The 21,704-nt window shown below is 44.2% G+C and overlaps 1 protein-coding gene across 1 annotated transcript; it reads right to left on the minus strand.

Annotated features, from left to right (window-relative positions):
* Nucleotides 1-314: 314 nt before the first annotated feature.
* On the minus strand, nt 315-21,468 carry LOC143923571 (gap junction beta-3 protein-like). The gene is made up of 3 exons (XM_077447341.1): nt 20,874-21,468; nt 17,907-18,491; nt 315-3,496 (listed from the first exon to the last, which is right to left on the minus strand). Exon 3 carries the CDS (start codon nt 3,494-3,496, stop codon nt 2,771-2,773), a length of 726 nt encoding a protein of 241 aa, XP_077303467.1. The 5' UTR covers nt 17,907-18,491; nt 20,874-21,468; the 3' UTR covers nt 315-2,770.
* Between the last annotated feature and the right edge of the window lie 236 nt (nt 21,469-21,704).

Genomic DNA, 21,704 nt, shown 5'->3' on the forward strand with positions numbered 1-21,704 from the left:
GATGGACGGACACACACACAGGGATGGACAGGCATGTCTTACCCTCGGCTTATACACGAGTCAATAAGTTTGCCAGTTTTTTTGGGGGTAAATTGGGGGCCTCGGCTTATATTCGGGTCGGCCTATACTCGAGTATATACGGTATGTAAAAATCTGTGTTTTTTTTTTTGCTAGAAAATTACTTAGAACCCTAAAACATGCATATTTTTATATATATATATATATATATATATATATATTTGACATATATATATATATATATATATATATATATATATATATATATATATTTTATATTTATATTCATTTTTTACATTTATTTATTTTTTAGCAGAGGACCTAGAGAATCAAATAGCTGTCATTGCAATTTCTTATGTCACATGGTATTCGTGCAGCAATTTTTTAAACGCCAGTTTTTGGACATAAATACACTTTAATGAACTAAAAAGAAAACAAAAAACACAATATAACACAATGTTTTTGTACAATATGAAAGATAATGTTATGCCAAGTAAACAGATACCCAACATGACATGCTTTAAAATTGGGCACGCTCATGGAATGGTGCCAAACTACGGTACATAGACGACGCTTTAAAAATTTCTACAAGTTACCAGTTTAGAGTTACAGAGGAGATCTAGTAGTAGAATTACTGATCTTGCTCTGCCTTTTATGGCAATACCTCACATGTATGGTTTGAACACTGTGTATGTATATATAGATATAGATAGGTGTGACCTGCTGTAGTTATGCATTCACCACTGCGCTCAAACAGGGTGCTTTAAAACAATTTTTTACACTGTCCCTTTCATTTTTTTTAATCACTTTTATTGCTATCGTAAAGAATATAAAAATCCCTTGCGATAGCAATAGAGCATGACAGGTCCTCTTTAAAAACACAAAGTTTTAAAAAACAAAAGTAAAAATTAAAAATAAAGTTTGATCTTTTGCTTAAAAAAAAAATAAATTAAAAAAAAGCCTTGTTTACATGCCGGAGGAACTGGTGTCGTTCCAGTCTTCCAATGCCATAGAGATGAGTGAAGGCCATCTTGTCTTCACTCATCTCTTTGCCAATCCACCGGCGCCACGGGATTGGTCCTGGACATCACCAAAATCGGTCAGGTAAGCCTCGGATCCACCTTCTAAAAGTGATCCAGCTGTGAATTCACCACTCAGACCACTTTAATCTTGTAGAAAATCATCATTTGAAATAAATAATACCGGGGGTTTTAGCATATTGCTGCGGCCATAACCCTGGTATTCCACTGGCCAACCAGGATGTCAGTTGCCTATGGCCCTGTCAGCAAGTGGTAAATTGAATCACATAATAATAATTTTTCCCTTTTAAAATTTTTGTGTTGCCTCACGTATAGTATGTGGCCTTTAAAGTCCGTAGACTGGTAGAAGGTTTTTTTTCCCCGTTTCTTGTGTATATACAACTAATGATACATTAGTGTGATTGTCAGTGGGAAGAATACTCTTTAGATTTGTGGTCATTGGGAAGAATGTCCTCCTTACAGATAGTTAGAAAGATCAATGGCGTCAGTAGAAACGTATCTGAGAGGCCGAAATTACGCATTGCTCAAGGAACCCCTAGCAACCTCTGGAGGAACCTTATGGTTCCATGGAATCCTAGTTGAGAAACCCTGCAGTAGTGCTTCATTGCAGTAGAGAAGAGTCGGGTCAACTACTGGGCTGTTTGGTCTTGGCAGGACCAGACAAACAGAAACATATCTAAATTGGCAGATAGAACAGCCCCAATAAATTTATTACAGCCATAAATGTGTCTATGTGCCTTAAGTTCAGTTTTAAGCACTCAGTCATGCAAACTTCATTAATAAATATGGCAGTAGAGTGGCGATAAAAACCTTAGCCCTTGTACACACGGTCGGAGAATCCGTCGGAATGTGTCCTATCGGACCGTGTTGTCGGATAATCCGACTGTGTGTGGTATGCATCGGACTGATTCCGTCGGAATATCCGTCGGACCCAATTTTCCAACATGTTGGAAATATTTCCCGACCAACTGGGCCGATCGGACATATTCCGATCATGTGTAGAGAATTTTGATCGGACCAAGTGCCACGCATGCTCAGATCAAATTCCTACATCAAAGCTATTGGCTACTAGCCTGAACGTAGTCCCATCGTAACGAAATTACGTCATCACGTTCTGAAAGATCGGATTTTTTTCGCCTACTTTGTCCGACCGTGTGTATGCAACAGTTTCGGACAAGATCCGATGGACAAAATCCGATGGATTTGGTTGTGGAAATCTCCGACCGTGTGTACAGGGGCTTAGAGGCTGTCAACTGGCCACAATTAAATGGTGTCACCTTTCCACTGTGTCAGTTTATCAAATTTCTGCCCTTTTTGAGCTTGTGCCCAAGACATTGCGGAACAACCTGACCTCAACCCAACTGAATGTTTGTAAGATAATTGGGGGCATCAAAAGCCATGGTCCGACTGTCCAATACATTGGTGCCAGCTTGACTTTATGGTCTTGTGGTTGAAAATAACCCAGTCACACCAACATTGTCCCATAGTGTAAAGTCTTTCCAGTAGAGTAGAGGTCGGTATAGCAGCAAAAGGGAGGATCAACGTCATATGAAGACTCTTGGAATGAGATGATGGTCAAGCCATATCCGGATATGTTGGATGCACATGGTGTATGTTAAAAATGTGATACCCATTCTATGTCCTTATTCTGTACGGGTGTTGGTGCTAAAAATTGGGACAGTCCTCTAGTTTAGATTAGGAGGTCCAGAACATCACACGTGCGCATTATTTTGAATGCGACAGTTGGCCAAATAGTGGCAGATGCTGTAAAGTATAAATACAATGCAGACCGAGGTCAATATACAGGACAATGACGCCAAAAGGTAGAGAGACATTCTCTTCTCGGCAGGGAATCGGACCAAGCACGTGAAGGGCCCAGGGCACAGGTAGGTAGAACATTCAATAGGGTCACCAGACACCATCGGCAGATGCCACCACATCAAGAAGTAGAGGAATGTCAGTTCCCCTACCAGCCGCAAGAAGATGCAGAACATGTAGAGGACAAGTAACCTTCTCTGATGGTGAAAATCGAGCACCAAATCCTTGTGGGCAACGTCCGATGACCACGTCCCTATCAAAGGCCCCTTCGGGTGGTCAGCTTTGTTTTTCATGGCAGATTTGGTGAGGTTGTGCCGGAGCTGGGAGGTGAAAAGCTCCATGAGAAGGACAGAAATCACAAAGAAGACGTAGGCGCTGTTCCACAGGGAGACAATGGGCACGCTGAAGTGGTTGTTGAAACAAGTTTTCCGGCAGAACTCAGATGTTTGGTTGCCCTGGCAGTCAAAGTCTAAGTCCAGTTTGCCCCAGGGGAGCTCAGACACGTAGAGAGTAAGAAGGCGGACCACAGCGAAACCAAACCACATGGTCCTCCCCGTATAGTCTGTGGTGGCCTCCAGAGCTGTGCGGAGGATCGGGATGAGGCCAGTGACCATCGCCATCTAGAATACAGAAAAAAAAATGCGTTCATTAAAAGGGGCACATCACATTATCTAATTACCATCTTGAAGGAAACCTCTAAGCATTGAAACATGGTTGCTGCCATTACTGATATTTTAGTGGTGTATGATTTGGGCTCTCATCTTTGTCTCCCATCAGAACCAGAACTGAGTCCCAGGCATCTTAAATAATAGGTTTAAATACATTTTATAAGTGCTTCATGTAGAGAAACAATATATACTGACAATAACCTGAACCTAGGGGTTTCAGAGCTCTATAATGGAACAATTAGGAGGTTGAAGCCTCTCCGGTAGCATCAATTTCTAAAGAACAATTCATTCAGCCAGACCAGATGTCTCAGAATTTATACTGTTTATCTCTAATCCTATACAATAATTTCTTTGTTTTTATTATTCGTTCTACTTCCCTCCCTTCCAGTCTTGGATCATAGAGCAGCGGTCCTGCTTCCAGAACTGGATATCAGGCCTTTTGTGGCATTTAGAATGTGTAGGGTACAGAGGTGGACTGACAACTCATGGGGCCCCCGGGCAATAGGAGATTATGGGGCCCCCAGACAATCCGAGATTATGGGGCCACACAGTATACAATCACACAGTATACACATGCATGTACACACAGTATACACAGACATGTTTCTATTGGCTGAGAAGGTACTGGAGAGGTGGGGCAGCTATAATCTCTGGATTTTTAGACCAAAAGGATGTCGGTAAGGGACATTTCAGAGACAGATGTAAAAAAAAAAAAAAAGCACAGATTTTTACATACTGTCCCTGATTTTACTGAGGCTGGAAACTCTGATGGGGCCCCCTAGTGGCTCGGGGCCCTCGGGCAGTGCCCGAGTGGCCCAGTGGTCAGTCTGCCCCTGGTAGGGTACATGTGTCAATCCGGCCCACCATTTCATACAAAGCTCACACCTCTCCTTCAGCTGCAATAATACCCACCTCGTTTTCACCTCCACCTTGTCTCGGAGTAGGCCGCAGAGAGGAGGACGAAACTCCTCCTACAGATTCTGTGCCTCCTTGTATCCACATCCTCTGGTCTTAGCATTCATCAGACTCCAGCAGCTAACTCCAGCCTTCCTCTGGTCTTCCTACAGACTCTGCACTTTCTGCTGCCCAGCTCCACCTCCTGCAGCAGTACAAGGGGGGGGGGGGGGTGCACTGTGATGTGAGGGGGGTGGGATGCTCTGGATATCTAGTTTTACAGATAAAACCAGCCATTTGAGAGCAACCATAATGCTGATGTGGCCCGCAATGAAATAGAGTTTGACACCCCTGGTGTAGGGTAATATTTTTGTATACCTTAAAAGATGAAGGGGTTTCATGAAATAGGTAGTCCAGGGGTGTAAATTGTAGGTCTGAGGGTCTTTCATTTTGTTTTTTAACTCAAGGTGATATTGCTCTCCAGAATTTTTGTATCTTAGGGCAGGACCACCAGAAATGCGTAAAAATCTAAACTCACCGAACTCATCCCATTAGGATGTTTTCCCATAACCAAAATACAGATTTGCCTCAAACTCAGTGGTGGCTGGTGTTTTTTTTTTGGGAAGGGGAATGGGGTTGTTTGCCCCTCCCCCTCAGTTGGCCGGTGGCCCTCCCACGCTGTAGGTCGGTTCACCTACTGGTTTAGGTTTCTTTTGCCTCCCTCTTGGTCAAAGCAGGACATTAGGCTTGTTGATCATCAGTCTTAATGAACTATATTGCTACATTTTTACATCCAAACTCTGGCTCACCCCTCAAACCTGTCCTCCTACCCAGAGGCGCGTGTTCAGTGACAAAACGCGCCAGGGAGGAGCCGGGTGTCGTCACTTCCGGTTGCGGCCGAGACCGGAAGTTCCTGTATTAAGCTGTATTGATCTTGCTGAACTGTAAGTTACTACTCGTTTTTTATTAAAGTGTATTTGAATACTACACTATGGAGCTTTATTGCATGGGAATACCTCATTGGATGAGCCTGAAACCCTCCGTGGTCTGGGATGGTTCTGTGGGAGTGGATCAATCGCTGAGGATCCAGTGTCTGTCCATTATAGGGGCTTGACTTGACCTGTAGGGGTCTTCCTGTGAGGTGAGAGGCTGGGGCAAATGAGTGGTGCACATCGGATGGTGAAATAAATTGGATGAAGTGGAAATTCTGTCGACTTCTTTACACTTATCCACTTTCAAACTACGGCCCTCCAGTTGTTCAGGAAATACAATTCCCATCATGCCTAGTCATGTCTGTGAATGTCAGAGTTGTACAATGCCTCATGGGACGTGTAGTTCCGCAACAGCTGGAGGGCCGTAGTTTGAAGATCCCTGATCTAAGTTAAGGGTGTCAAACGCAATGGTGGGCTGCATCAGCATTATGGTTGCCCTCAAAGGTCCAGTTGTATCTGTACAACTAGATGTCCACTGCACCCCCCCCCCCCATCAGAAGTCAAGGTCCCCATCCTTCCTTACATCATCATACCTCCTAACTTTCTGAGATGGGAACGAGGGACACCCATAAGAAAAAAGTATGCATTAATAGGACACGCCCCCTTAAAAGGAGAATATGCAAAAAATGGTTAAACCTAAAAATGCTTTTTTTTAACCAATACTATTCCTTTATATTGGCTTTTGAAATGCAGCAATTTAGAAATGGGATGAAAGGTTTAGCACCTGGAAACACTTTTTGACTGTCAAATAGTGCATTTTTAATACATGAGGGACACATGAGGAGGAAAGAGGGACAGAGGGACAGTCCCTCGAAATCAGGGACAGTTGGGAGGTATGCATCATGGTGCACCCTTCCCTCCTCCCTTACCTTGTGCTGCTGTCGGAAAGAAGCTAGAGGCGGCACTGGGAAGCAGAAAGTGCAGGGTCTGGAGGAGGACAAGAAGAGGGCTGGAGTCAGCTGAATGCCGAGACCAGGGGAGATAGAGACGAGGGTGTGCTGCGGCTGCACAGAGAGGCACAAGATCTGTATGAGGAGGTATGCATCATGGTGCACCCCCCCCCCCCCCTTACCTTGTGCTGCTACCGGAAAGAAGAAGCTAGAGGTGGCGCTGGGAAGCAGAAAGTGCAGAGTCCGGAGGAGGACAAGAAGAGGGCTGGAGTCAGCTGAATGCGGAGACCAGGGGAGACAGAGACGAGGGTGTGCTGCGACTGCACGGAGAGGCACAAGATCTGTATAAGGAGGTATGCATCATGGTGCACCCCCCCCCCCCCTGCCCTTACCTTGTGCTGCTACCGGAAAGAAGGAAAGAAGCTAGAGGCGGCGCTGGGAAGCAGAAAGTGCAGGGTCTGGAGGAGGACAAGAAGAGGGCTGGAGTCAGCTGAACGCGGAGACCAGGGGGAGACAGAGACGAGGATGTGCTGCGGCTGCACAGAGAGGCACAGGATCTGTATGAGCAGCTCTGTCCTCCTCTCTGCTGCCAACTGCCGAGACAAGGTGGGGGTGGAGATGAGGGGGGTGCCGCAGCTGCAATAGAGGTGTGAGAGCCACATGAAATGGACTAGTGGACCAGATTCGGCCTTGTGTATGGCACGTGCTCAAAAAATAAATAAAGGGGCCACAGTCACACTATACACTCACAGTATCTCCTCAATCTTCCGGGCTGAGTGCCACTGGGCTTCATTCAACCTGGAAGACTGAGGAAAAAATACAAATACAAAACTGAATATATAAATAAATAATAGACATGTGCACTGCCGAAAAATGTGTTCGTTTTCTTTTTTTTTTTTTACGAATTTGCGATCATAACAATGACCCCAAAAAACCAAAAAAAAAACCCACAAGGAACTTTAAAAACCCAAAAATCTAAAATATTACCAACTAATAATAACATAACTATTACATATAGGTATTAGAATCTCCTTTCAAATTTGCCTGTTAGTGAACGTAACGAGTTACGAATTTATCCAAAGTTACGAATTATCCAAAATAACGAATGCCGCATCTAAACAAATGTAATGGACCAAATAAATGAAAATAATAATAATAAAAAGTTGTATTATTATTAATTTGTTACGTTCCATTAGTTTAGATGCGGCATTCGTTATTTGGGATAAATTTGTATTCATTATGTTCACCAAATTTGAAAGGGAGATTTCAATACCTATAAAATTTAAAAGCTAATAATAGTTAAGTTATTATTTCAGATTTTCGGGATTTTGAATATTCAAATTACCATTTTTTTTTTTTTTTTTTTTTTTTTTTTAGAATTTCCAATTTTATTTAAATTCCTGAATTTATGATTTTCTTTTCTAAATTTCTGAATTTTTAAATTTTTTAGAATTTACGAATATTCAGAAAAGTTTGTTAAAATGGATATTTGTTTTTTTTCCCTGCATATTTCTGAATTAACAAATTTTTTGAAATTCGTTAAACGAATTCAGAACTAAACAAATTGCACATGTCTACTAAATCAATCAATCCCAGTGGTGGATATCTGTCGGGGTATACAGTATGTGACCGTACTGGGACATAACCCGAGCCCCTCCCTGCAGTACACGGTTATAAATCCCATGGCTGCGTTTTATTTGCAGTTTGCCTTGGGTAATGTTTCTACAGAAAACAGAATGTTACATTGTATCTGATTGGGGATGTTATGTTGCTGGAGGACAAGTGTTCTAGTGTTTAGCAAACACCGTGCTGCTTGTTATTTTATCACACCAATATAATGCAAATCTACAAAGAACAATAATAAATTATATATATATATATATACATATACACACACATATACACACACACACACATATATATATACTCTCAAAAGGGACATATGAACTCAAAGCTACTCAGCAGCTCCACTCTGGAAACTGGTGATGTCACGGGATCAGCGATCTCCATATTTAAGGAGCAGTTGGTGTCATCATTGGGGATTTAAAAAAAAAAAAAAAAAAAAAAGCTACTCCACAGTCCAAATATATATATCATAATAAATTTATATATTATATATATATATATATATATATATATATATATATATATATATATATATATATATATATATATATATATATATATATATATATATATATATATATTTTGGGGTTTCTTTTTTGTTTGTTTTTTTAGCATGACAGCTGTCGCTTTGTATTTTTTAATCCTTATTTTACTGCGTGGCGATTTTGTGACTCCTTAGGTTGAAATATAGCCAGGACACTACCTACATGGAGTTTGCATGTTCTCCCCATTGTACGACAACAGTCCAGGTGAACATTATTAGTTAATGCTGATTGCGCTATGTTATGAGATGTCATAAGGCCAGTTTGTCAAGGGAAGGTTAGAGCAGCAGACAAACAGTGGCGCTGGCTCCGAGATAACATTTGCTACATTCCGTCATCTTCCCACAAGATATCCATGAACTTGATCATAACAATCATAACATAACATTCACAATCATAGGAAATATTGTTATTAAAGTGGTTGTAAACCCTTACAAACCACTTTGACCTACAGGTAAGCCTAGATTAAGGCTTACCTGTAGATCCAAGAAATATCTCCTAAACCTGCATGCTCCGTAGACAACGGCGCACAGGCGCACTATGCGCATGCGCAGGAGTGACGTCATGGCTGCTCCGGCGCTGTGAGTGGCCGGAGCAGCGATACCCACCGAGAAGATGGATGCGCCGGACTACAAGGGAACAGCGGTGACTTCGCTGGCTCCTGTGTCAGGTAAGTGACACATAATGGGCTACTATGCGATGCACAGTACCCATTATGCTTTACCTTTGCAGGGAGACAAAGAGGAAGTAAACCCATCAGGGTTTCTCCCCCCCGTTGGTAAGTGGCATCTCAGCATTTACCCAAGCAAGCCCTGGCGGGCAGGTTGCGGACTCCGGCAGGCAGCAGGCTTTGGCACCAGCGAGCTTCTGTGCGGCTCCTTCCTTCTCTTCTCCTAGGCATCCAATAGGCTCGCCTGTCCTTTCAGCCAATCCGGTGACTGGTATCTGACCAGGTATGCCCCGGGAGGATGATCAGTGTTGCAACAGCGAATATTCATTAGGGAGGTCGGCTGCATGGATGAGGGGGGGGGGGGGGGGGGACACACTATGGGTTACATACTGGAATATTTTTTTTATATATATATAATACTAATGGTGGTGATCAGTGACTTAGAATGGGACTACGATAGTGCAGCAGGCAATCCGGCACGAACGCTGGGGGGGGGGGGGGGGGACTTCCACTGACACGAATACAGTGATCAATGATAATACTATATGTCAATATACTAATGACACTGGCTGGGATGGGGTCAGTGGTGGCCATAATTCAGGGTGCACAACTCCCATCCATGCGTCCAGCCCCCTAATCTACATGCGGGGTGCCGGACGCATAGATTCCAATCAGGTTTTTATAATATATGTGTGTGTGTGTGTGTGTGTATGTGTGTATGTGTGTATGTGTGTATGTGTGTATGTGTGTATGTGTGTATGTTTTTTTGTTTTTTCTAAGCACAGGATTAGAGCCAGAGGCTCTAATAGGCTTCAAAAGAGGGTGGGCTCGGGGGGGGGGGGGGGTGCGGAGCACTGCGTCCTGAGCCTACCCCAGTTGTGTGACAATAGTGGAAGAAACTTTGTTGTTGTCCCACTGATTCTCCTCCCAGCCAATCAAGAAGCTGGTCCTGAGACCTGTTTCCCCGATTGGGAAATGAAATGATCCTATGGGCCTAGGAGTGAGGAGATGCACGGCGGAAGCCGCAGTGATGTCGCGGAGGAGACGCAGTGGAAGCCAGCGCTCTTGGGAAACGCTGCCCATGCCATAGATGGGGTAAGTGCGGGGCTGGTAACCAGCTGGTAACCACTGGCCACGACTGGAGGGGGTTCAGATTTATGGGCGATCAAAGAGTTAAATGTCTGCCTATGTGTAATGTGTGTACAGTGTGCTGCTTTTACTACTAGATTGCTCAGTTTGCCCCCAGGGATGACAGACGGACATATCGCTCCTTCTGTACAGAGCTCTGTGTTGTTTACCAACACAGAGCTCTGGGCTGTGATTGGACACAGCTGATCAGCAGGTCCTGGGCCATGAGTCATTGGGCAGGAGTTGCTGACAGGCTCCCTCTTTGTCAAATCACAGTAGGTTCTGGGCTTGGGGGACTCGCATGCATGCGCCCTAAAACCGTAAGTAGGCAGCGACGTACGGGTAAGCCGTTTTGCCTATAGCGGTCGCTCGCCCGCAGCGTTAAATACTATTTACCATGTGTGCAAGCTCCATCTAGTGGCCATCCAAATGCACTGAATGCAAACGCTTTACCTTTCTGGCCCGGTTTGTATTGTCAGCACTTCTCTACACCTATTAAGTGAAGTTCATTTTGAAGCTACCTTCTCTCTGATCATCTGGCCGGCCCCTCCCCCTATCTGTTACAGCCCTAGAATGTACCTTTATATAATAGGTTTATTTCTCTGTCAATAGTTCCAGTCCTTATCTGCAAGTTTTATCAAAATATACTGTATGTACTGTAGGTTTATAATTATGAGTTTACAGCCTTGGTTTATAACCAGCCCACGGCTGAGAAGACATGCTGAGCACCTTGATCTATCCTTACATGGGAAGCATCGGAGGCGGCATTGTCTAAGGAGTCACACATAAAATGTTTAATGATCATCACTCACTACTTTCTATGAAAATGAGTCACAGTTGGAATGAGCTCAGCCGGCTACAGTCATTCAACACTCCCATGAAACCTGTGCACCTCGCCAACCATCAACTGCCAGCAATTAGAGGATGTGGACAAGTAGGGAGTAGATAGGTCACGGCATCATTTATCAGCTGTCAGTCCCTAAAAGAAAGCCAAAGTCCATGACAGCAGCCTGGTCTCTCTTCTACTACTTGGACCTGACTAATCAAATGTTTAGTAATACCAAGTATAGGAGACGTAGTAGAGGGTAGAAGAGAAAGCAGGGTGCGTATTTAATAATTGGGATGTGTTTTCACATAATGCCTAGGGCAGCCATTCTTAACCAGGGTTTTGTGGAACTGTAGGGTTCCTTCAGAGGTTGTTAGGGGTTTCTCCAACTGAGGCTGATTGACCTCCCATCTGATAGGGTCTTCATAGTTCCAGAGCCAATGCTGCTTGGCAGACTGCAATTTAGGTGTATGTAGGGGTGGCATTCAGACCACCACACAGACCTTCAACGTAAGGAGCATTCTTCCTACTGGCCTCCAAAGAAAGGAGCATTCTTCCCACTGACTTCCAACGAAAGGAGCATTCTTCCCACTGACCTCCACCAAAAGGAACATTCTTCCCACTGACCTCCACCAAAAGGAACATTCTTCCCACTGACCTCCACCAAAAGGAACATTCTTCCCACTGGCCTCCAACGTAAGAAGCATTCTTCCCACTGACCTCAAACGTAAGAAGCATTCTTCCCACTGACCTCAAACGTAAGAAGCATTCTTCCCACTGACCTCAAACGTAAGAAGCATTCTTCCCACTGACCTCAAACGTAAGAAGCATTCTTCCCACTGACCTCAAACGTAAGAAGCATTCTTCCCACTGACCTCCAACGTAAGGAGCTTTCTTCCCACTGACCTCCAACGTAAGGAGCTTTCTTCCCACTGGCCTCCAACGTAAGGAGCATTCTTCCCACTGGCCTCCAACGTAAGGAGCATTCTTCCCACTGGCCTCCAACGTAAGGAGCATTCTTCCCACTGGCCTCCAACGTAAGGAGCATTCTTCCCACTGGCCTCCAACGTAAGGAGCATTCTTCCCACTGGCCTCCAACGTAAGGAGCATTCTTCCCACTGGCCTCCAACGTAAGGAGCATTCTTCCCACTGGCCTCCAACGTAAGGAGCATTCTTCCCACTGGCCTCCAACGTAAGGAGCATTCTTCCCACTGGCCTCCAACGTAAGGAGCATTCTTCCCACTGGCCTCCAACGTAAGGAGCATTCTTCCCACTGGCCTCCAACGTAAGGAGCATTCTTCCCACTGGCCTCCAACGTAAGGAGCATTCTTCCTACTGACCTCCAACGTAAGGAGCATTCTTCCTACTGGCCTCCAACGTAAGGAGCATTCTTCTCACTGGCCTCCAACGTAAGGAGCATTCTTCTCACTGGCCTCCAACGTAAGGAGCATTCTTCTCACTGGCCTCCAACGTAAGGAGCATTCTTCTCACTGGCCTCCAATGTAAGGAGCATTCTTTTCACTGGCCTCCAACGTAAGGAGCATTCTTTTCACTGGCCTCCAACGTAAGGAGCATTCTTCTCACTGACCTCAAACGTAAGAAGCATTCTTCCCACTGACCTCCAACGTAAGGAGCATTCTTCTCACTGGCCTCCAACGTAAGGAGCATTCTTCCTACTGACCTCCAACGTAAGGAGCATTCTTCTCACTGGCCTCCAACGTAAGGAGCATTCTTCTCACTGGCCTCCAACGTAAGGAGCATTCTTCTCACTGGCCTCCAACGTAAGGAGCATTCTTCTCACTGGCCTCCAACGTAAGGAGCATTCTTCTCACTGGCCTCCAACGTAAGGAGCATTCTTCTCACTGGCCTCCAACGTAAGGAGCATTCTTCCCAGTGACCACCAATTGAATTGGTTAATCCCATGGTTCCTTGAGACCTGCATTTCTTTTAGCATTTCCTCTGGGGGAGGTAGAGAAAGGCTGATCTAGAGGATTTTCCACTACACAAACAGCTCTTCCTAGGGCAGAGACAAAAAGAGGGGGCATCAGTTTAGCCCTCTACTGAGTGCCGCCTCATCATAGATATGTGGTTCAGTTTAGGGCACGAGATCACAAAAAGAATGTTGTAGAACCGAAAAGAGAGCAGGGAAGGGCAATTATATAATAGTGTCATGGAGGATCTCAGCTACAAGGAAAGAGTAATTAAACCGAGCCCACATGCCTATGACAGGAGACAATTTAAAGGGGATGTAATCACCTTATCTATATATACAGTAATTGGTCCACATAAGATAAACTGTCACTGTAAAAGTCACCCCTTGCATTAGGGAAATCAGGATTTAGTTTCCACCAGCACCCGAAAGGATTCTTTCCAATGCAGAATTGTACTGCACCATTCATTCTACTACAGCATTGGTCTAAAAACTGCAGCCTGGGGGCTGGATACAGCCCTTTGCTTGCCTTTACCTGGTCCTTGGGGAACCATTTAATTCACTGACACCAATGATGTGGCACAGTTACTCCAAATGACACCAACAGTGGGGCCCAATGACAACAATGATGAGGGACCATTGCTCCCAATGACACCAAGATGTGGCATAGTTCCTACTAATGACTCCAATTATGGGACACAATGCCTCCCAATGATATCAACGATGGGGCACAATTGCTTCCAATAACACCAACGATGGGGTGCAATACCTACCAATGACAAACGATGGGGCACAGTTCCTCTCAGTGACCCCGAACGATGGGGCCCAATTACACCAACGATGGGGCACAATTGCTCCTAATAACACCAACGATAGGGCAAAATTCCTACCAATGACACAAACTATGGGGCACAGTTCCTTACAATGACCCCTAACAATGGGGCCCAATAACACCGATAATGGGGCACAATACCTCCCAATGATACCAATGATGGGGCACAATTCTTACCAAAGACACCAAGGATGGGGCAATGTTTATTCCAACGGATGCTGTGACATTTTCTACTCACGATGGCCACAGTCTGGCCCCCTGAAGTCTGAAGGACAGTAAACTGGTCCTTTGTATAGAAAGTTTGGAGACCCCTGCGCTACAGGAATAAAGTCAAGTCTCATCTTGAATATGTAGTTAGGTTTGGGGCAGAAGATCACAAATAAAGGTCGTTGTGGAACCAGAAGGAGTGCAGAGAAGGGCAACTAAATCAATAAGGTCATGGAGGAGCTCAGCTCTGGGGAAAGATAGTAGGAAAAAAAAAAAAGGGGGGGGGGGCTAGAGGTCACAAACCTCGGGACGTTAAAGGTGTTATAAATTGGAAATGTAAATACACTAATAGCATTCTTATAAAAAATATGACATTTTTATTGTTACAAAAGATTAACATGTTTCGCTCGGCAGAGCTTACTCATTTATTTTATTTTTAGCAACTCCATAGTCTAAGCTGATAAAAATATATTTTTTCCTATGCCCTATATTTGATATTTTTTCCTGATATATTTCGATATATTTTGAAACACGTACATAATTTAGTTATGCTATGTTCTTTTTTATTTATACATGGAGTGTACATGTGTATTCATTAAATCTTTTGTTATTTATTGTTTAACAGTCACCACATAAAATATCTCTCCTGAAGAAGCTCTGCCGAGCGATACATGTAGAGAAAATGGTATTGTCTGTGTCTAAATGCTCAAGTGTAGCAATAGATTTGGAAATACAATAAAATAGTTTCATGTTTTTTAATCTTTTGTAACAATAAAAAATGTCATATGTTTTATAAGAATGCTATTACATTTCCAGTTTATAACACCTTTAAAGTCCCGAGGTTTGAGACCTTTAGCCCCTTTTTTTTTCATAGTCTGAACTGAGCTTATATGTCAATGAGATCAGGTAACAAGGGAAGCATCAAGAATCCTAGCAATATATTAATGGTGTATACAGAAATCTCAGCACTGAAACTGCTCCCATAAAAAGTCACAAGGGTATTCTTTTCAGCGGCAGGAAGGATTCTTTACAGTAACAGCAGTAAGAAAATGATAGGAACGCCTTCTATAGCTGATATACAGTGGTGTGAAAAACTGTTTGCCCCCTTCCTCATTTCCTGTTCCTTTGCATGTTTGTCACACTTAAGTGTTTCGGAACATCAAACCAATTTAAACAATAGTCAAGGACAACACAAGTAAACACAAAATGCAATTTGTAAATGAAGGTGTTTATTATTAAAGGTGAAAAAAAATCCAAACCATCATGGCCCTGTGTGAAAAAGTGATTGCCCCCCTTGTTAAAACATACTATAACTGTGGTTGTCCACACCTGAGTTCAATTTCTCTAGCCACACCCAGGCCTGATTATTGCCACACCTGTTCACAATCAAGGCATCACTTAAATAGGAGCTGCTTGACACAGTAAGGTCCACCAGAAGATCCTTAAAAGCTACACATCATGCCGAGACCCAAAGAAATTCAGGAACAATTGAGAAAGAAAGTAATTGAGATCTATCAGTCTGGAAAGGGTTATAAAGCCATTTCCAAAGCTTTGGGAATCCAGCGAACCACAGTGAGAGCCATTATCCACAAATGGCGAAGACATGGAACAGTGGTGAACCTTCCCAGGAGTGGCCAGCCGCCCAAAATTACCCCAAGAGCTCAGCGACGACTCATCCAAGAGGTCACAAAAGACCCCACAACAACGTCCAAGGAACTGCAGGCCTCACTTGCCTCAGTTAAGGTCAGCGTTCATGCCTGCACCATCAGGAAAAGACTGGGCAAAAATGGCCTGCATGGCAGAGTTCCAAGGAGAAAACCACTGCTGAGCAAAAAGAACATCAAAGCTCGTCTCAATTTCTCCACAACACATCTTGATGATCCCCAAGACTTTTGGGACAACATTCTGTGGACCGATGAGACAAAAGTGGAACTCTTTGGAAGGTGTGTGTCCAAGTATATCTGGCGTAGAAGGAACACTGCATTTCATAAAAAGAACATTATACCAACAGTAAAATATGGTGGTGGTAGTGTGATGGTCTGGGGCTGTTTTGCTGCTTCAGGACCTGGAAGACTTGCCGTGATAAAAGGAACTATGAATTCTGCTGTCTACCAAGAGATCCTGAAGGAGAATGTCCGACCATCTGTTCGTGTACTCAAGCTGAAACGAACTTGGGTTCTGCAGCAGGACAATGATCCTAAACACACCAGCAAGTCCACCACCGAATGGCTGAAGAAAAACAAAAAGGAAGACTTTGGAGTGGCCTAGCCAAAGTCCTGACCTGAATCCTATTGAGATGTTGTGGTATGACCTTAAAAAGGCCGTTCATGCTCGAAAACCCTCTAATGTAACTGAATTAGGACAATTCTGCAAAGATGAGTGGGCCAAAATTCCTCCAGGACGCTGTAAAAGCCTCATTGCATGTTATCGCAAACGCTTGGTTGCAGTTGTTGCTGCTAAGGGTGGCCCAACCAGTTATTAGGTTTAGGGGGGCAATCACTTTTTCACACAGGGCCATGATGGTTTGGATTTTTTTTCACCTTTAATAATAAACACCTTCATTTACAAATTGCATTTTGTGTTTACTTGTGTTGTCCTTGACTATTGTTTAAATTGGTTTGATGTTCCGAAACACTTAAGTGTGACAAACATGCAAAGGAACAGGAAATGAGGAAGGGGGCAAACACTTTTTCACACCACTGTAGTATGGTTTAAAAAATAAAAAAAATGGAAAGATTACTTATACATTACTAATATTACAGAGCAGAATGTTGATCGAGGGATTTAGAAGATTGTCATTGGCGCTAAAAAAAAAAATTTGTTCACCTATTAAAGCAAGTTAGACCATGTTCTGTAATGCATTACTGTGCTCATCTAGGGTTTCTGAAGATGCAACATATTTTTTTTAAAGACCGTGGCTTTTTTCAGTCTATTGCCCTGCACACACGGTCAGAAATTCTGACGGAAAAGGTCCGATCGTATTATATTGTCGGAAAATCCGATCGTGTGTGGGCTCGATCAGACTTTTTCTGTTGGAATTTCCTACGGGAAAAAATTTGAGAGAAGGACCTCAAATTTTCCGACAACAAAATCCGATCTGACTTTTTCCGATCGTTTGTAGAGAATTCCGATCAGACAAGGTGCCACGCATGCTCAGATCAAATTACGAGACCAAAGCTATTGGCTATTAGCCGCAACGTAGTCCAGATGCAATGAACGAATGTCATCACGTTCCGAAAGATCGGACTTGCCGACAACTTTGTCCGACCGTGTGTATGCAACACCAGTTTCGGACAAAATCCATCGGGGAAAAAAAATCTGACGGATTTTGTTGTCGGAATGTCCGACTGTGTGTATGGAGGCTAAGAAACACTGATTTATGGTGCATGTATATCATTGTAATGCACACACTACAGAGCACCCCAAACGCATGCGTTTTGCTTCCATATCATTAATATATATATATTAAAATATAATCATTAAAAATACAACAACATGTAAATTTTTCTGCGATCTTGTGTGTTGGGGGAGGGGGAAACCACATCAAAATGCATCTAACGTGCGCTTTGACACATTTTGGCAACAGATATTGGCAAGCCTTGGTCAATGGTTGTTAACTTTATCTACTTCTAATTCTAAAACTCATTGGAAACCAGATCATTACCTGTCAATAATGCATGTCAATGCAGAAAGAAAACGCACAATGACACGACAAAAAAACAAAAAACGCACCTCTACGCACACACACACACACACACACACACACACACACACACAGATCTAAATGGGCTCTAAAAGTGAAGTTATTTACAGGTAGAGACTCACCTTGACGGAGGTTAGTTGTGACAAGGATGAGAAAGTGCTGATCCAAAGATTATTTTAATTCAACTCCAGAAAAAGAAGTAGCTTCCAGTCCAGTTGGATTGTCAGCTCTGGAGGCTAGTCTTCAGATGTTAGAGACAAAAAACTTAGAATGTTGTTTCTTTGAAGGAAGAACACCTAATCCAATGATCAGGACTTCACAACTGACTGTCAGCTTTGTGGGCCAGGATCTCCGAGTTCCTGAAAATATTTTGAACACTTCCTACAGCTGAAGCATTTAAAAAAAAATTGTTATTTTTTTAGATTTTATAAGTGTCAGCTTTTCAGATGCAAAGTGAACAGTGTCTATAGACTGGTATCTCCCAGATCTGTCATCTAAAACACTGGCTCCCCAGCTGAATAGACTGTAAGCTCTGCAGACCAGGATCACTCGACGTCCAATCCAGAGGAGCTCTCGGGACTTCTCTTCATCAGTGATGGGTCGGTCTTTAGGTTGTGCTGGTGTCGGGGGAGTCATCTCTTCCTCAAATCTCATGAATAGAAAATGCTGTCTTTCCAGTTTCTAGATTAACCCTTCGTGCTCTGGTGCTATGAAAGATCAGAAATAAAAAAACTTACACAGTCAAAGGTACTTTCAAAAATTAAAAGAATGTACGAGTCGGCTCACCTGGTCACAATTCCGCATTCTGTAGGCTCAACACACCTTCCCCTAAAACTATTGCCATTTACCCATTCAAGGCAAAGTTACATATTTTCTGGACTTCTCCTGCAATGAATAGATCCCTCCTCTGCACTCACCCTGCATCCCTCTTTTGGTCTATTGAGCACCATGGAATATCCAATACTTCCGGGTATGGGGGCAAGAACCTTGTCTCACACAATGTGGCACCGGGTGCCTGAGTGCCCATAACGAGCCTCAGGTGGTGGCCATGGCCTTGATACAGTGCGCCCAGGTAGATGTTGTGGGCTCATCCAGGGCAAAGGAGTCACCAGAGCTCCTGATGGTAGAGATCAACATACTTTCCCCTAATACTATCCCTATTTACCCCTTCAAGGCAAAGTTACATATTTTCTGGACTTCTCCTGCAATGAATAGATCCCTCCTCTGCACTCACCCTGCATCCCTCTTTTGGTCTATTGAGCACCATGGAATATCCAATACTTCCGGGTATGGGGGCAAGATAGGTAGATGATATGGGCTCATCCAAGGAGTCACCAGGGCAAGGAGTCACCAGGGCTCCTGATGGTAGGGATGGGCCTAGTGGTGCCTGGTTTTCTTTGCTTCAAACTGGCACCAGGTCGTGGCTATGAGGACAGCCCCACCAAGGGTTTGTTGATAAAGAAGGGCATTGGTGGCGACTGTTTGCAATGCAGTAGACAAGAGAGTAGTCAGGTCCAGGGAGGGGGTCGAGGTAAGTGGCAAGAAAGTAGTCAGGTCCAGGCAGGGGGCAAGAATGAGAGTGGTCAGGTCCAAGCAGAGGTAGAATCCGGCAGGAAAAAAAAAAAAAAAAGGGAGTAGAAGAAAGAGGAAAGATCCCTGGTGCCGCACATCCATGGAGTCCTATGGTGGTATGAAAAACACCTCAGCCTGGGCTCCCACCAGGCCACGCCCCTATGTACCAGACGGCGTGGCCTGGTAGGAGCCCAGGCTGAGCTTGTCTCTCTCATATCACCATAGAACTCCTTGGATGTGCGGTACCAGCGATCTTTCCTCCCTTCCTTCTAGTCACTACAGGAACTGGGCTGTGCTCCATCCATTGATGGCACTCCTACAGTGGCTGCAGCATCACCCACACTACTCTCCATAGTGATCGAGCCTTAGTGGCACACTAAACAAACCCTGGGTCACAGAAAGAAAGTAGTCAGGTCCAAGCAGAGATGAAAGCTGGCAGCATGAAAGGGAGCAGTCAGGTCCAGGCATGGGTTGAGGCAATCAGCAAGAAAGAGTATTAAGGTCCAGGCAGGAGTTGAGGCAGGTGGCAAGAAAGGGAGTAGTCAGCTCCAAGCAGTGGTTGTGGCTGGCAGCAAGAATGAGTGTAGTCAGGTCCAAGCAGGGGTGGAGGAAAGCGGCAAGAAAGTAGTCAGATCCAAGCAGGGATCAAAGCCAGCAGCAAGAAAGCAGTCCATTCCAGGCAGGGGGGGGGGTCGAAGCAAGCGGCCAGAAAGAGTAGTCAGGTCCAAGCTGACAACAAGAAAGAGAGTAGTCAGGTCTAAACAGGGGTGGAGGCAAGCGGCATGAAAGAGAGTAGTCAGGTTCAAACAGGAATCGAGGCAAGCAGCAAGAAAGAGTAGTCAGGTTCAAACAGGAATCGAGGCAAGCAGCAAGAAAGAGTAGTCAGGTCCAGGCAGGAGACAAGGCAGGCAGCAGACAAGAGAGTAGTCAGGTCAATCTGGGTTGGCAAAAAGCAGGCAAGTGGAAGGTAATTATTATGGCCCTTTAGCTCTCAGGTAGCTGAGGATAAGACACAGCATCATCCACTTCAAAGGATAGAGCTTAAATAGCCTTCTGGTCAGAGGTCAGCATCATTACTAGAGACTCTGGACATCCTGCAAGTGCCTTTGGAAGTCCTAGTAGGGATTCTGAGCCAACCAAGAATTTATGTAGACATCTTGGAGGAAGCCCTTGTAGGCAAACAGGGTGGTGGGGCAGCAAACAGAGGGAAAGTATCAGTTGCACTGGGGGGGCAGCTGTCAAGCAGACCTATTGTTTTGCCCTTTAACAGACCCCCTTACTTGCTTCCTGACCATCATTTACTCCTCTTCATGGCTCTTCCCAGCCGCTCTTTCCTCCATCATTACTAATAATGCTGGCATACCTGGTTCTCGACTCTCTGAACCCAGTAACATTGTACCTATAGAGATTATTATGGGAAATTCCAGTTCTGACTAAACCTTAATCCAAACCTAAATTTTGGCCCTATTGGATGTTAAATGTGTGATGAAGGCGGTGCTGCAGATGCAGAAAAATACCTGTTGATCTTGAAGGAATCCAGTGAGCTCCTAACTTGTTGTTTGAGCTGACAACGCCGTGTCCTTGCCATATTGAATGCCAAGCAGAGTTGTCAGCCCTGTCCAGTTCCCTTTTTTGCTGGACCTTTTCATTAGGCTGTGCAGATAAGAGAAGGAAGTGTTCAGTAGATCAACAAAAGAGAACCAAGAAGTGCTGACAACACCACTTTGAGATTCCATGTACAGCGCAGTGATGTCATCGCCACCTTTACTATATTTGAATGAAGGTATTTCTGGTTGGACTTCAGATTAGAGACGATTAAAAAACTGACATAGATGGATTATGAAATAAAGAAGAAGAAAGCTCCAGCAAGTGATATTGGGTCTTTCAGTCTAGTCCTCGTTCTGATGGTGGAATCTGTGTGTTCCGAAGAAGAGCTTACACTCTGCACATGTCCAGAAGGTTTCAAAAAAGCTCTGGCCTTGTCTGCCTACTCCAGGAATGGGCCCGCAGCCTGAGTCTTGGTTTCAGAGCCCTGGGGGTTCAGGTGTGTCAGTTGAGTAACAGTTACAGCGCTGACGTGAGTGATACGATCGTCGTATAGACCTGGGTGGGGGAGGTGTAGCACACCTGACATTCTTTCCAGCCTGTGGATGGTGGATCATTGCTCAGCGTTGGAGGTGGAGGACGCTCTCATGTTGCAAGTTACAATGAAGGGATTATTGGAAGAAGGTGGAGGAGATTCATATTACTGGAGTCAATGGATCTTCAACATTGTGATCACACCTTGTCCAGATAGAATTGACCCATTAGGTCATGAAATGCCACAATCAGCTCTCTAGTTTAAAAGA

Source organism: Lithobates pipiens, unplaced genomic scaffold (genome assembly GCF_037356315.1).
Source record: "Lithobates pipiens isolate NorthernLeopardFrog02 unplaced genomic scaffold, aLitPip1_a1.2 Scaffold_22, whole genome shotgun sequence".
NCBI classification, from domain to species: Eukaryota; Metazoa; Chordata; class Amphibia; order Anura; family Ranidae; genus Lithobates; species Lithobates pipiens.